The sequence below is a fragment of the Python bivittatus genome, unplaced genomic scaffold, assembly GCF_059951505.1.
Source record: "Python bivittatus isolate LINGU-HERP-01145 unplaced genomic scaffold, Pbiv_v1 ctg000020_np1212, whole genome shotgun sequence".
Classification (NCBI taxonomy): Eukaryota; Metazoa; Chordata; class Lepidosauria; order Squamata; family Pythonidae; genus Python; species Python bivittatus.
Genome location: NW_028277030.1, coordinates 127,774,294 through 127,790,341, shown reverse-complemented (window position 1 = coordinate 127,790,341; position 16,048 = coordinate 127,774,294). Strand labels below are relative to the sequence as shown.

General features: G+C 38.8%; 2 protein-coding genes across 5 annotated transcripts in view; one reads left to right on the top strand and one right to left on the bottom strand.

The window, feature by feature from the left end:
• Positions 1-1,225: 1,225 nt before the first annotated feature.
• Positions 1,226-10,811, bottom strand: RPS27A (ribosomal protein S27a). Of its 2 annotated transcripts, none has more exons than XM_007432015.4 (6): positions 10,674-10,811; positions 10,497-10,576; positions 9,101-9,155; positions 5,602-5,687; positions 4,203-4,334; positions 1,226-1,412 (listed from the first exon to the last, which is right to left on the bottom strand). In XM_007432015.4, the coding sequence occupies exons 2-6, from the start codon at positions 10,542-10,544 to the stop codon at positions 1,263-1,265; spliced, it is 471 nt and encodes a 156-aa protein (XP_007432077.1). In that variant the 5' UTR covers positions 10,545-10,576; positions 10,674-10,811; the 3' UTR covers positions 1,226-1,262. The 2 variants fall into 2 exon arrangements, with proteins under 2 accessions (XP_007432077.1, XP_007432078.1); XM_007432016.4 differs by having other exon boundaries at positions 10,678-10,797.
• Positions 10,812-11,048: 237 nt separating this feature from the next.
• The window catches only part of CLHC1 (clathrin heavy chain linker domain containing 1), a 31,937-nt gene continuing 26,937 nt past the window's right edge, over positions 11,049-16,048 (top strand). The window contains exon 1 of one of the 3 annotated variants that reach the window (XM_015888717.3): positions 11,049-11,087. The gene's annotated coding sequence lies outside the window, so the exon portion shown is untranslated. Of the gene's footprint in view, positions 11,088-11,107; positions 11,208-16,048 lie in introns of those variants that run through there. The other 2 variants (XM_088149445.1, XM_025169049.2) reach the window with 2 other exon arrangements.

Sequence of the window (16,048 nt, the reverse complement as noted above, 5' to 3'; positions counted from 1 at the left end):
TGTCATCCCTCACACTGTAATCTTTACAATGCTTTCTGGAGGTGCATACCAACATGGTTATCCAACAATAAACTGCAAACTGCTTTTCCAGGAGATAAGCCTTACGTGAAGATGAGAATTAGATCTTTTTAGGTAATTGTGCTTTTCAATAACAATGGCATTGCATAGAAATGAATGAGAGAACTACCGATATCAGTAATGGCACAATAACAATATAAACAAATGGTAATACGATACTTCTGGAATACAATTTTGTAGCTGTGAAAGCATAACAGCATGCTAGTAAGTGCAAGACCCCTTTCCTTAGGAATATGTGCTCTAGAAGGCAGTGGTTTTATGATGCAGGGTAAAAGGACAGAAATCTGTTAACACAATTTCTGCAAAAGGAACTAAAGTTACTACCAAGCAAAATGCCTTTTACTAAAAAGACAAAAGTAGCATTATAACAAAACCTCAGCTTTTGAAAAAGCTCACTAGTTCTATGATTTAAAAAAAAAATCCAATTAATTTAAAGCATGGTTTTGTCTGAACTACAGCTAGCAGATTTATTATTTATTTATAAAATATTATTATTATAAAAAGCTCACTAGTTCTATGATTAAAAAAAAATCCAATTAATTTAAAGCATGGTTTTGCCTGAACTACAGCTAGCAGATTTATTATTTTATTTATTTATCATATTTATATGGCCGCCCATCTCACACAAGGTGACTCTGGGCAGCGTACAATTAAATAATACATAAAAACAATTACACATAAAAAACTGTAACAACACACAAAACAGGAAGGGATAAAATTAATAAGGGAACCATCATAAAATCTCCCCAGTCCCCTGGGAGCCCCAGGCCTGATCACATAACCAGGTCTTGAGGGACTTACGGAATGTTAAGAGGGATGGAGCTAATCTCACTTCTGGGGGGAGAAGATTCCACAAGGCAGGCGCCACAGCAGAGAAGGCCCACCTCCTGGGAACCGCCAAATGTAATTCTCTAGCAGACAGGATCCATAGTATGCCTCCTCTGCCAGATCTGATGGGACGGGCAGATGTAATCGGGGAGATTACTTTATGCAAAATAAGGACATTTCCATAACGTCCTTCCCACTGTCAGTTTTTCCCTTATGTACACATCATGTCCTTACACACGCACGCACACACATTTGTTTCAACAAAATTTTAGAAGTTCCTACTTTGTACTCTCTTGCAATTACAAGAAATAAACAGAGCAATGTTTAAAAGGTTTTTTTTATTACAACAGACATATTTACTTGTCTTCTGGCTTATTGAAGCAGTATGTCAAGCAGCACTTGCCACAATAATGTCTATCAAAGTGGCTAGCCATGAACACTCCAGCCCCACATTCTTCAGAGGGACACTCACGACGTAGGCGGCTGATTTTGCCATTCTCATCCACCTGCAAGAGGAAATGTTCAATAAATAGTGCAGCACTACATCTGCCTTAAAAACAGACTTATCTATAAAGTTGTAATAATTAGAACATATAATTTTTTGGAGCACCTGAATTTAGAGAGATTCAGAACTCTGCAACACAGAAAAGACTTGAATAGAACTATCCATTCTTGAGTTAAGATGAGAGTAAAAGTAGAGGCCAAGAGTGCCTGCTAGCTTTTTTGGAACCCTCAGTAATTGCAGCTAATGCAGCAACCTTTCCCCAGCTGGTCAGACTTTGTAAAGACTTAAGAGTTATCTATGCCTTGATTACAAGCTATCTCAACTAATGCAATGTACTTTTCATGCAACTACCCTTGAACAGTGTATAGAAACTGCAAATGGTGTAAAATGTAGTGCCCAGGCTTCTGACTGGTACAAAATACAAGCTCACAAATGTTCATACCAGCATCAGCTACAGTTGAACAGGTTAGCGCTTTGGGGCCTGTAGCTGTGGGACTGCCTCTCCTGCTATGAACCTGGCACTATGAACTACCAGAAGCTTGATTTTGGGCTATGTAGAAAGAAGTTTCACTTATATTGGCTCCCAGGTTAGGAAGACAGCAAAAAAAGTATCTCGTATTAAGTATGTTTTCCCTTATCCTTTGCATTTTATATTGCTGTAAATCACGTACAGTTTTGGAATAAAGTTGTAGGATAAATTATTAATAACTAATATAAACTTAAACATTTTAACTAGCACTATTCATTAGTAACTTGGTAGTAGCTGCCTAGAGTTCTAGGTCTGAATACACAAAACAGGTTGCATTTGTCACCTGAGGGAGACTGGTTTTCTAGTAAAACAGAGAAACAACCAGCAATAATTTATATCGAATTATATTATTCATATTGAATAATACAATATTCAATATATATTATACAGTATATGTTAAACATGTAAAATTATAAAATTAAATACATATTTTAAACATAATATATATTATATTTAATTATATATACAGTGGGGCAAAATATTTAGTCAGCCACCAATTGTGCAAGTTCTCCCACTTAAAAAGATGAGAGAGGCCTGTAAGTTTCATCATAGGTATACCTCATCTATGAGAGACAAAATGGGGGAAAAAATCCAGAAAATCGCATTGTCTGATTTTTAAAGAATTTACTTGCAAATCATGGTGGAAAATAAGTATTTGGTCAATATCAAAAGTTCATCTCAATACTTTGTTATATATCCTTTGTTGGCAATGACAGAGGTCAAACATTTTCTGTAAGTCTTCACAGGGTTTTCACACACTGTTGCTGGTATTTTGGCCCATTCCTCCAGGCAGATCTCCTCTAGAGCAGTGATGTTTTGGGGCTGTCGCTGGGCAACACGGACTTTCAACTCCCTCCAAAGGTTTTCCATGGGGTTGAGATCTGGAGACTGGCTAGGCCACTCCAGGACCTTGAAATGCTTCTTACGAAGCCACTCCTTCGTTGCCCGAGCAGTGTGTTTGGGATCATTGTCATGCTGAAAGACCCAGCCACATTTCATCTTCAATGCCCTTGCTGATGGAAGGAGGTGTCCACTCAAAATCTCACGATATATGGCCCCATTCATTCTTTCCTTTACACGGATCAGTCGTCCTGGTCCCTTTGCAGAAAAACAGCCCCAAAGCATGATGTTTCCACCCCCATGCTTCACAGTAGGTATGGTGTTCTTTGGATGCAACTCAGCATTCTCTCTCCTCCAAACACAACAAGTTGAGTTTAGACCAAAACGTTCTACTTTGGTTTCATCTGACCATATGACATTCTCCCAATCCTCTTCTGGATCATCCAAATGCTCTCTGGCAAACTTCAGACAGGCCCGGACATGTACTGGCTTAAGCAGGGGGACACGTCTGGCACTGCAGGATTTGAGTCCCTGGCGGCGTAGTGTGTTACTGATGGTAGCCTTTGTTACTTTGGTCCCGGCTCTCTGCAGGTCATTCACTAGGTCCCCCCATGTGGTTCTGGGATTTTTGCTCACCGTTCTTGTGATCATTCTGACCCCACGGGGTGAGATCTTGCATGGAGCCCCAAGACCCATACAGTGGTCTTGTATGTCTTCCATTTTCTAATTATTGCTCCCACAGTTGATTTCTTCACACCAAGCTGCTTGCCTATTGCAGATTCAGTCTTCCCAGCCTGGTACAGGTCTACAATTTTGTTTCTGGTGTCCTTCAACAGCTCTTTGGTCTTGGCCACAGTGGAGTTTGGAGTGTGACTGTTTGAGGTTGTGGACAGGTGTCTTTTATACTGATAACAAGGTCAAACAGGTGCCATTACTACAGGTAACAAGTGGAGGACAGAGGAGCCTCTTAAAGAAGTAGTTACAGGTCTGTGAGAGCCAGACATCTTGCTTGTTTGTAGGTGACCAAATACTTATTTTCCACCATGATTTGCAAATAAATTCTTTAAAAATCAGACAATGTGATTTTCTGGATTTTTTTTTCTCATTGTCTCTCATAGTTGAGGTATACCTATGATGAAAATTACAGGCCTCTCTCATCTTTTTAAGTGGGAGAACTTGCACAATTGGTGGCTGACTAAATACTTTTTTGCCCCACTGTATGTATGTATGTATGTATGTATGTATGTATGTATGTATATAAAATTGAAAATATATTAAATTATATATCACTTTGAGTTACATTTTAAAAAGGCAGGATAAAAATCTAATAATAGTAATAATAATATTTGCTGAGAACCTGCAGCTTATTAACTACCAGCTCTTTCCCTTGAATTCAAATCACTGTAGTGAAGTTGATCTTACCTTGTAGTATTTAAGGACAGCAAGTTTCACCTTCTTTCTCTTATGCTTGTTCTTCTTAGGAGTAGTGTAAGACTTCTTCTTTCTTTTCTTAGCCCCACCACGAAGTCTCAGCACAAGATGAAGGGTGGACTCCTGTGTTTTGGGTTTTTTTTAAGAAAACAAAACTTAAGGATAGAAAATAACATCCAGATTTGAGCATTTCTGTGATGCAGCAACAAGCGCAGAATTAGACAAGGAAATCAAAAGAGGGTTTTCTGCTCAGTCATAAAGGTTAGTGGGCAGCTTTGGTCAAGCCATTCAGCCCAACTTGCTCATTATGCAACTATTCAGAATGAGTGTGCTTGTCTTACCCTACCTGAAAGGAAAAAGTAGCATATGAAAAACCAGCACGGCACAACTGGCACTTCGTTAAATCTTAATGCCGTTAAAATAGGCAGATTTGGGGCTTGTGCAATCTTGTTTTTTTACTAAAATCCAAAGTCTGTTACTTTGAGCCAGGTGCAAAATCTGATCTTTGCCTACTGCTGTGAATTTTTTATACCATCTGTATAAAAATTCATTATCTGTTACCATAGCATTGTAACACAACTTCTCAAACTGGAGAATAGAACTGTATAAAAATCCTTAAAAGCAACTAAATATTAAGGAAGAGTGTCTGAGAGGTAACTAGATAACAGAGTTAAGGACGACTATCTGAAAGATAACTTAATAATTGAAAGAAAGCTATAGAGAATATTTTTTAACTTTTAATTTTGCCTTCTATTGTTAAAACTTCAGACACAGTATGTGAAGACCTAACTCTTTGGAAAAGATTCTAACACTGGGAATGGTGGAAGGAAAAAGAAGAGGATGACCAGCAGCAAGGTGGATGGACTCAGTTACAGTGGCAATTGGTGCACCAAAACCTGAAGGACCAGGTTAGGGACAGATCATAATGAAGAAAATCTAGCTATGTGGTCGCTAAGACTTGAAAACTATTTAATAGTACGTAAATTAAATTATTGTTAAAACTACTGGAAACCAGGAACCATTGCCTACCTACCACAGATACTGCAGAAAAAACAATCATAATACATCATTATGGCTTTCAAATTCTCATTCCTGCAATCTTCTACTTGCTAAAATAATATCAACTTCCAACATGTGGTCTTAGCAATGTTTGAATAAGTCTGCAATGTTGGTGGGGAACTGATGGCAGCCAAACATATCTAGAGCAAGTTGTGCAAAACAGAAGAGACATCTTTAATAGAACCCAGACCTACTCACACAGAATGTGTAAGACTATTGCCACGGGGTTTCCCCACCCACCCTACTGGAATAAGATGGAAGGTGATGCCATGCATTTGTCTATTGCACATTATGAAGTCATTGTATTAAAAGGTTTCAAGCACTGAAATACCTTTTGAATGTTATAATCAGACAGAGTACGTCCATCCTCCAATTGTTTGCCAGCAAAAATTAAACGCTGTTGGTCAGGAGGAATTCCTAGTGGGGAAAAAGTAAAGGGGTTTGTTGTTATTTTAGCAATTATTCTCAATTCATTTATTTGACTGTATGTTAATCCTAATCAGTTGTGCTTTGTGAAGGGTAGATAAATTTCAGATTCTATCAGATTATTAAATAACACAGTAAACATACCAATATCTCTTGACAAACCTCTCAATACATATAAAGCATCTGATTATCTTAATTGGCCCTTTTTAATTCAAAACCTACAAGAGTATTAAATGGGCTATTATGGAGTCCTTGGTGCTCTCTGAGCTTGGTTGTTTGCAGACATTTCATTATGTAACTAGGTAATATCATCAGTGCTAGTGAATGTGAGGTCTCCTCCCAGATAAGCAGGGATTAACACCAGACAAACAATCAAGCAGAAAACAATATCCTAATCATGGAATTACCAAGAAGAAAACCACACCCTCACCAACATTGGCAGGGCAAGCTACTATATATAAACAGGGAGCAAACACCACTCACTAGCACTGATGATGTTACCTAGTTGGGTAATGAAATGTCTGCAAGCAAACAACCAAGCTCAGACAGTGAGCTACATATATTTTCTTCTAATGGGCTACTATATTCTAAATAATTAGCTAGGGTTAGAATTAGCAGAAGACTCAACAGAATTCAGAATTGCTAGAGGCACTGAACAAGGGCGCTCACTGTTCTCTATCTTTAGAATTTTTTATATTTATATTAGAAAGCAATGCAGAAATCAGAGGGTACCATATAGATTCAAATCTTCAATTAGTAAATATTTTGTCTATGATTTAGCCTTAATGCTTTCCAAACCACATCAAGATCTTCTATCTGTACTGCATTTAATAGAACAAAATGGCTCAGTAGCTGATTTTTCCATTATTTATTCCAAAACTGAAGCAATGCTAATTAATATTCGCCCTAAGGTACAACAAACAATTAAATCAAGTTTGTAATAAATCTTTGAAATATTTAGGGAGTTACTATTCCACCCACACCCCCATTAATGAATCTTAATTATAACCAATATCTAAATTATACATATGTGGACTAGATTCGGTTAAGTTAAATCTATCAGTACTTGGTAAATTAGCAGTTGTTAAAATGATCCTTCCCCCCAAATTATAAAGTATTTCCTATAATTCCATTGTCAAACCATCCCAGTCTGCAGGATATGTTTTTTATCTTAATAATAAAAGAATGGCAATCTAGACATTTATGCAGACTAAGGTATTTTTGTATTAGAAATAAATCTGTAACTAAAACAGTATTAATAGAACTTGAGATACTCATGGTTCATGGTTTCAACAACTTAGAATTCAATTTTTAATTACCTCCCTGAGATAGGTAAAATAGCTACTGGAAAATTAAATCTTTTTTGAAGAAACATATTTACAAACTTTAGATAATCAAAGAGGAGCAGTTTCTAAAATTTATACTATTCTTAATATACTATCCTAAATAAATCTATAAAGAAATTGGGGAGGTGGAGTTAAAAAGAAACCACAGACTATTCAATGTGGGAAGGAATATGGCAGATAAAAACCTTTCTGAGCCATTCCTATATTTGTTAGAGAACACTCTGACATTAATTTGTAAAGAAAACCTGATACAGCTTAATTAATTTATAGAATCATATTCCCCAAATTATTAAAAAGGCTGTGAACAAAAAGAACATTTTGTGGGAATCTCATAAAATAAAATTCTTTTGGAATAAGAATGAAATAATTAGCAGTATTTGCACCAAACCATTTGTAGAAGAAGGAAAATTGTTTGTTTTCAATATTTTACAAGCCTAGTTTAAGAAATGTATCAAAATACATATTTTCCTGCCAGTAGCAGCCAGATTGACAAGAGTATTGGAAATCAGATTCCCCAACCTCATTATTTGACATATGATTGAATTAATTATGGTATACAGTATCAATGAAAAATTAACACATATACTAGGATGTATTAAACAATACTCAGAGCCAAATATTTTATGATATGCAGCATCTTCATATGCATTTTCTGAATTAATTTAATAAAGGTAAGATTCCTTAGGACTACTGAATATGCTGGTCAAATAATTTAAATGTTAATTTTATATACTATTGCTTTTTATGAGTTGCTTTATTTTTTAAATAAAGGAAAAAGAAAAAAATAATCAGTATACTTTTTCAGCAAGACTAGATTTAAAATATTTAGCAACTGAAAAATATTAAAAGGTGCTACATCCAGCACTGTATTATGAGATGCTAGTATAAGACCAAAATATGTTAAAGATTACTGTATGCACAAAATTCACAAGGGAAGAAAAAGCAGTTTTCTATTTTATGCATGGAAGGGTCCCCCACTCTTCCAACACAAAGGAGCACTCCAAAGAATAAGTATGACATACATTTGGAAGAAGGATCCCATTCAACCACCAATGGCTAGATCTGTAGGCTGAGATCTGAATAAAAGCAGCCCTCCAGCCAATATCTCCTATTGTAATAATTACCTATTCCACACCTAATTCATTCATACAGTCACAATATGATTTAACTTTTATATTTCTTTTTTCCTTTTTTTTTCAAATGACAGAAAATAATTACTGTTAGAGTTAGGTATGGTACTGCCTTCCATAATTCATTTATTAGTGTTCCCAGCTAGAGCCCTCTACGTGTGTGAATCACCAAATATGGCCATCTGGCTAGTGGATTATGACAGCTGAGCCTATTACACCTAGAAGGAACCAGATTGTTAACAGCTGCTCAAGAATATGCTTTCAGTTTACATGGGATAGATCAAGGAGGGTAAGGTAAGGTGCTGGAGAGAAAGGTCAGTGGGACATGAGCAGTGGCTATGGGAAGGAGGGAAAGGAAAGTGCTGGGAAGACCAAGGGGCAGGTGGGCTGGGGCAATATGCTATGCTTGGACATTAGCAGTGATGGCTGAGAGAGAGGAGGGAAAACTGGCAGGTGGGCAAACCAGCGAGATGCCTTGCTGATAGCCCAAGGGAAGAGAAGGGCAATTTGTATCAGCCTTGCCCAACCTGCCTAAAGGGCAAGGCTTTTATTGGATCTGAAGCCAGACAACCAAAACATTCTGGATTGTTTCTACTGAATTATGGCTGGCCTGAAACTATTAAGCAGAACTTCTGGAATGCACTGGTTTGTTCTGGGTTCAAAACAAAACATTTTTTCCATTTCATACATACCTTTAATGATTATTATAAAATAACTGAATTTAAGATTGCAGCCCTCAAAGAAGTCTATAATTTTACAATATAAATTCCAGCCCTCAAAGAAGCAATATAATTTTACAAATGTAAGAATTTTAGTTATTGTTTCCTTTTATTGTTTTCTACATTTGATGTAAGCTGCCCAGAGTCATTTAGGAGTCAGGTCATTTCCAAATCTCATAAATAAATAAACAAATTATAGTTACACCCACCTTCTTTATCCTGGATCTTGGCTTTGACATTTTCTATAGTATCAGATGGCTCAACCTGTTATAAAAGTTTTAAACCACACTTAAATGTTTATAGGTTCAAGCTAGCTATGGATACATATGATGATGATGAGGTTACACAGGTCTATTAGCCTATAAAGTGTTTTAACTGTTTTAGCTTAAAAACACTTCTTGCAGTATATGTTGCCCTTGGCATGACAGCCTTCAATTCTACCAGTTATGTCTAAAATTCAGTTTATCCTTATATTTGGAATTATGAACAGATTTAACCAACATGACCAACGAAGCTTTAACATGCTTCATTACATATCACATGCAGAAAAATTGAGGAAAAGAAAAAGCAGTAAAATAAAAATGGGAAACAGAGAAACAAGAAAATATTACAGAGATAGTACATCCCTAATATTTATTTTTGTAATTTAAAATGTTATATGCTGCCCTTCAAAACAAAGTTCCCCCCAGGATAGCTTAGATTCAGAATCAATATCAAGTATCTAAAAAGATAGGAACAATAGCATAAAATAAATCCTAAACAGCCTAAAATATGTAAAGATACAGTAAGGGATTCATATGGGTAGCACAGGATATTGGACATAAAAGTAATGGTTAACAGCATAACACAAACCAAATATTCCATTCTAGCAATATGTCCCATTTTAAAGCCTTATTTATTTCAGTATTTTTAATCTCTAGGCAAAAAGCAGGTGAAGTTTTTTCTAGCATTGCAAAAAGTAAGTTTGTTTCATTAAATGAATTAACACCATTCAAAGGGAACTTTTTGCCCTCGTGTCTCTTTGTGGGCTGGCCAGTATGGGAAACAGGACGTTCAATCAGAGAGGCCTTTGCTACAGTTTTTTCTTCTTCTGACCCACTTTACCTACACACTAGAAACAGCAGCGAAACGTATCTGCAACTACGTCAGAGGTTTTGTGTATTAAAAAGAGGAGCAGAATTTTGAACACTGTAAACTATCTTCTGGATGTCCTGCATGGTCCTTCAGTTTTCTAACCAATGCTATCTTTGACTTACTCCTTTAAGCCTCTGCAAAAGTGATAGTCGTCTTCCTACTAATTTACTTCTTCGTAGCATTATTCCATTCAAGAAAGTGCCAATTCTCTCTGCTCATTTCCCCGTTTTAAAGCCCACGAGGAAGAGCCTTCTCTTTTAACTTCTGCCTCGCAGCGAAGCGCCGTTTTCATCCACAACAATCCAACGACAAAATGCCCATCGCCACCCCCGAAAGAGACGGAAGAACAGCAAAGGTAGAAAAGGGAAGGGGCTGAAGCCTTGAGAAAAGAGCAGCGGTTACAGGCCGGCAGACCAACCACCCTGGCCGAATCCCATCCCAAACCCTCGTTTGGCTCCCTGCTTCCCTCACCTCGAGGGTGATGGTTTTCCCCGTCAGGGTTTTCACGAAGATCTGCATGGCGGCGGTAGAGCGCCTAGCGATGGTTGTACCTACAAAAAAGAAAAAAGAAACAGCGAAAAATCAAGGTCTCGCTCAGTGCCAACCGTGAGAAAGAGAAGAGAAATTCGAAATAGGCCAAGCGCTCACCCACCACCAGCTCTCAGAATGGCCGACGCCAGAAAGAGAGGCTAGTCGGCTGCGCACGGGGTTTCCGAGCCTTGAAACAGAGGAAGGCCCATGCGTCGCCACCGTAGGACTACAACTTCCAGTACTCATCACCTTTTGAAAATATTGGAAAGCATGATGGGAGTAGTAGTTTCGGTTAGCGGCGGCGCCTAGTGATGTCGATGAGAGAGCCTACTGCCGATAGGTCGCGGAAGAATCATCAGGGTTCTAAACTGAAAGTTAAGTAGACCGGAAAAAAAGAGAGAGAGAGAGAGAGAGAGAGAGGAAGTTGGGATGAAAACTACACTTCCCATCATGCCACCGAAGTCCTTTAGTTTCCCCTCCCTTCCTGATTAACTTAGTTCCGCCTGTTTGTTACTAACGGTTGGCTTCTAGGTGAGTTAGTGGGGAAAGGAGGTGGGTCTTTTTTGGCAGCGCTAGGAGAGAAACGAATAGGCCGCTTCCTTAACGGCATCTCGTGAGAGCGAGAAAAAGAGTCGATGGCCGTGCGTTGAGGTAGTTTTCGTAGAACCCAGCGGCTGCTTGGAAAAAGCATACGGGCTCCTGCATTGTAATGCTGGAGCTCCACAGACCTAAGTATTATTAATCAAAAATGGTGTTACAGAAATACTTCCAAAGGGCCTAAAATGTTTAAATGATGTATAGGAAGTTGTTAGGTAAAATAGGGTAATCGATTCCAGACTATTCTCTAATAGGTATTTTTAAAAATAATTTCCATTTAGTTTTTTTAAACGATACAATAAGTGTTATTAAGAATGAAACATAAATGTCATGTTAAATTATTACAGAAATATTTTTTAAAAACTGATCAATAGATTGACAAACACTAAAAATAATAAAAAATGCCAATAATATAAGTGAAATTTTCAGTTCTTTTCCACATATCAAAATAGTAATATTTATATGCATTTCCACAATTCAGTTTTTAAATAACAAACTGAATTTTTGTTTGAATTGTTTAAACTTGGACCATATGGAATCATACTGTCTGATCTCCCCTCAATGCAATGCCAGTCCAAAGACTAAGAGTTGACAAATATATGTTTTGGGGCGGGGGGTGCATGTGGCCTTAAGGTGCTACTGGCAAATGCCAAGTTGGTCTGAAATAAGACTGCATCCAGTCATAAATGGGTGGTGGATGAGTATGCAGATCAGGCGTGCATTACTAAGACCTGGCTAGGCAAAGGCGGTGATGCCATTTTCTCTGAAATCTGCTCAGCTGAGGACCTACATTACATCCCACGTTAACCTTGAGGGGGTGGCATGGGTCTATCAGGTTATTGTTAGTGTGGTGGCAGGGTGGGAGTACCTTTAAGTTGGGCTGATGAGAAGCTAGGGGATACATTATTATACTGTTCTGCTCAGCAGAATCCTACCCTGGGCTTCTTGACTTGGTTGTTGGGCTAGTGATGGAGACCCCCCTGCCTTTTGATGTTGGGGGACTTCAGCCTGGTATTATGCACCAAGTTTGGTCAGACCCAAGAGTTCATGGCCTCCATGGCAACCATTGGCTTGACTCAGGTAATCTTGGGCCCAGAGCAGTTCCTATGTGATTTGGATATAGAGTGTATAATTGTCAACCTTTTGCCATGGTCAGATTACTTCCTGGTCCAGATGAGACTGGCTGCCACATAGAACCTCCATTGGGCCATACTTATTTGAATGGTCCACACTAGGAGCCTCATGCTTTCCAGATGGCTTCCAGTGAGTGCTTGGGGAATTTCCCAATAATCTGGCAAGTGAATCTTTTGAAGGCTTGATCTACTTTTGGCAACGTCTGGGAAACTGGGCCCCAATGAACCCAGCCCCCTCAGCAGCCTCTCTTTATTAGCCAATCTTAGATGGCTCCTGTAGCCTTTGTGTTATGACCCTAATTGAGACTGGAATTTCCACCCCTAAGCAAAGCGGTTGTTAGGCAAAACATGTGATCATGCTGCTTACCACTAATTGCAGGTGAGGACTGTACAGTTGGGTGAGGAACTCACACTTCCCCTGCCCTGCACAAACTGCCTCCATTTCATCTCCCACCTGCCTATCTCCCCCCCATCTCTGCCCTTTTGGCTGCCCTGCTCAGCCTAGCCAATATGAAAAGACTGGTGTATTCCACCACCACTGCCCCAGCTGACCATCATCATCATCTCTGACTCCCCTTCCCTCCCCACCCAGCCCAACCCCAGCCTGATCTGGGAGACACGGAGGGATTGTGTTGTAGTGGTTCTACTCCTTCCTCTATAGGTAGTTCCAGTCAATGTGGAAGGAGAAGATTGGCCCAATGGTTTCTCCCTTGTGAGTTACCACAGGGATTGATCCTCTCCCCCCACCCCAACCCGCTTTTAACATTTTCATAAAGCTACTGGGAAAGGCCATCCAGCAATTTAGGATTTGGGATCATCAGTATGCTGATTATACCCAACTTTACATTACTCTCCCAGGGCAGAACGGTGATGGTGATTGAATCACAGAATGGTGACTGAAATCACATCTCAGTGCCTGGAGATTATGAGGGTCTGGATGGCAGAGGACAGGATTAAATTGAACCCTATCTAGCAAGATGGAGTTATTGTTTGTCCATCAGGATTCTCTATCTACTCCAGTGGTGTCTCTTGATGGGGGTACTGCCCCTAATGGAGCATGTCTGCAGGTGGAAGCCACAACCAAGTGAGCCTTTGCCCAGTTTCGTCTGGTGTGACAGTTGTGGCTTTTCCTACCTGTGGTGAGAAGGCATTGCTACAGTGAGAGATGCTCTCATCACCATCCATTTAGACTGCTGCAATTTGCAGTATCTGAGTCTGTCTTTGAAGGCCTCTCAGAACCTGCAAATTGGTTCAGAGTGCAGCGCCTCATGTGCTTACTGACCTTTGCTGCTGGGAGCCCATTACACCAGAGCTGTAGGCCCTATACTGGTTACCAATAGGCTTCTGGATAGAATTTAAAATGCTGGTGCTAACCTGTAAAGCCATACATGGCTTGGTGCCTAGCTACATGTAAGATTGCATTATGCCATTGGAATCAGTCCTGCCAATTCAGTATACTCCAGATAAGCTAATAGTGGTTTCCCCTTTAAGGGAGGTAAGTAGGAGTGAGGCTTGATGGCACTGCTTTTTGGTGGCAGTGCCATTCCTTTGGAATGGCCTTCCAGTGGACAACCAGTTGGCTCCCACCCTGCCACCCAGAAACAGTCCCAAATAAAGCTTCTGGATGGCATTTGGGACAAGTTTCCATCTTGGTTGGGTTATAATTTGGCTTTGTTATTTAATTTTATTTTTTAAATTGGATTGTAAATCTTTTTTGTGCATGCATTTTTATTATATATGGTTTATTGTGTATTTTATATTGTAAACCACTATAGTTTTGGAATTGCAGTGGTCTTTAAATGTAATAAATATAATTATCTTTTTGGCAACAAACCAGCCATGATATTTACAAAGGTCTTCATAAATAGACATAACTCCAAATTTTAGGAATGTAGCAACATTAACATATTTAAATCTTAATATCCTTCCAAGAACCTGAATAATACCATAGCATTATGACAGTAATATCTTACAATAAGGAACTATCAGTGGATACATTCAAGCATAGGCCCTAGCATTCCTTCAAAGTTATTACATCTTATTGTAATAACTTTGTAATATTGTAATTATTACATCTCCAGCATAGGAAAGATCCAACCTTTTTTTAACATCTTCTGAGAAGTCCACTAAGCCTGAAAAAGGTTTTTTTTTCTGAACAAACCAATTTTAAAATGCATAGAATGTACTTAACATTTCTTAGAACCTGAAATGATTTGATGATATAGGATATTCCAGTTCCGTGTTACAGATGTCTTGTATATTGTCCACGTTCATTTTTGCAATTTTAAAAAACTTATGTTTTAGCCTGTATAAAAGCCTTTTTCAATTACTTACTAGAGTGTCAGAGGCTGCTAAGGCATCAGGGCCAGGTAAGGAACGTGACAAAAGCTTTAGCTCTATATATTGCCATTTTGCTGTTTTGGGGAAATTGTATTCCAACAGGAATGATGTAAGAGAAGAAATGAAGAGGAAGGGAACTGGAAAGTAGGAACTTCTTTGGGTGATTGATAGGACTAGGCCCATTTTGTCCAAGGAGTCACTAGGTCTAGACCAGTGTTTCTGAACCTCAGCAAGTTTAAGATGTGTGGACTTCAACTCCCAGAATTCACGCTGGCTGGGGAATTCTGGGAGTTGAAGTCCACACATCTTAAACTTGCTGAGGTTCAGAAACACTGGTCTAGACCATTGTGTATGCATATTTGGCAGCTCTGTAGCCCCACATAACAGCAGCTGTGGTTTAATCACTTTATCCTAAATGGTAGATCCATATAAACATGCTTTGCAAGCAAAACTGCATAACTTTGAAGTAACTGTTACTATAGTTTTATGGGTGCCTTGTGAGGGTTCTTTGTTATCCAGGGACTGGACACATCACAGCATAGCCAATCTGTACAAAATGCTTTATTGCAACACACATCTTCCCCCAACAACAGACTATTGTTCTTTACCTGTCTAGGACTTGCAAGGTGATGTTGTCATGTACATATGTCTTTAATACTCAGTACCTTAATATTTAGTTCAAGCAAAAGTCTATAAACGCATAAAGTCTGTATAAATATATAAAGTTTGTAAAGTCTGTAGAATGGCATATAACCTTTAAGCCTTTTCCAAATATTCTTGCACTAGTTGAGATAAGGTGCTGCTTCAGTGTGCTTGTTCCTCTTTTGGTTGCTACTGAGCTCCCAGCAAAACTCCAAGCTCTAGGCAGGACTCCCACCAAGATACACTGCTCACCACAACCTGTGGTCTTGGTAGTTGAATACTAGTCCTCTTGCCTGCTTGTAATAACTATAGTAATAGACATCACCTATGCTTCTCTATCTGTAGGCTGTTTGCTTGTCACCTTTCCTCTTACACACAGACCTCCTCCACCACCCTGTCTTATGTTTGCTTTTCTAAGCTAAGATCCTGGGTGGGGTGCAGGCTGCTTGTGGACGTCTGCACATCCTTGAAAACACCAGGGTGTGGCTCATTATCACAGGCAACTGGAAAGCTGGCCTGGATGCTTGTGAGTAGTCAGGGAAACAAGGGAAATGGGGTGAGAAGGGTTTCTGGCAGGCTGCATCTTGCTTTTCCAAAGCACAGGCAGCAACTCCAACTTTACTCCCTCACATGCCTATGATGTTTAGATTTTGGGTGATTTATTTTAATTTCAGATTATAATGCAAAGAACTTCAGAATCTTTATCTGAAAACTGAATGAATCTCTAAAAAAGAAAAATGCCATATTTGGTGTGGATAGCCTCAGTGTTTAAAAATAAAT

Bases quoted from the DNA above. Each gene is read 5' to 3' on its own strand.
- RPS27A (XM_007432015.4), bottom strand. From the start codon at position 10,544: ATGCAGATCTTCGTGAAAACCCTGACGGGGAAAACCATCACCCTCGAG. The intron at 5,688-9,100 runs GTGGGTGTAACT...TTTCCCCACTAG, and splicing joins CAAGATCCAGGATAAAGAAG to GAATTCCTCCTGACCAACAG. The intron at 1,413-4,202 runs GTAAGATCAACT...TTCCTCTTGCAG, and splicing joins CTGTCCTTAAATACTACAAG to GTGGATGAGAATGGCAAAAT.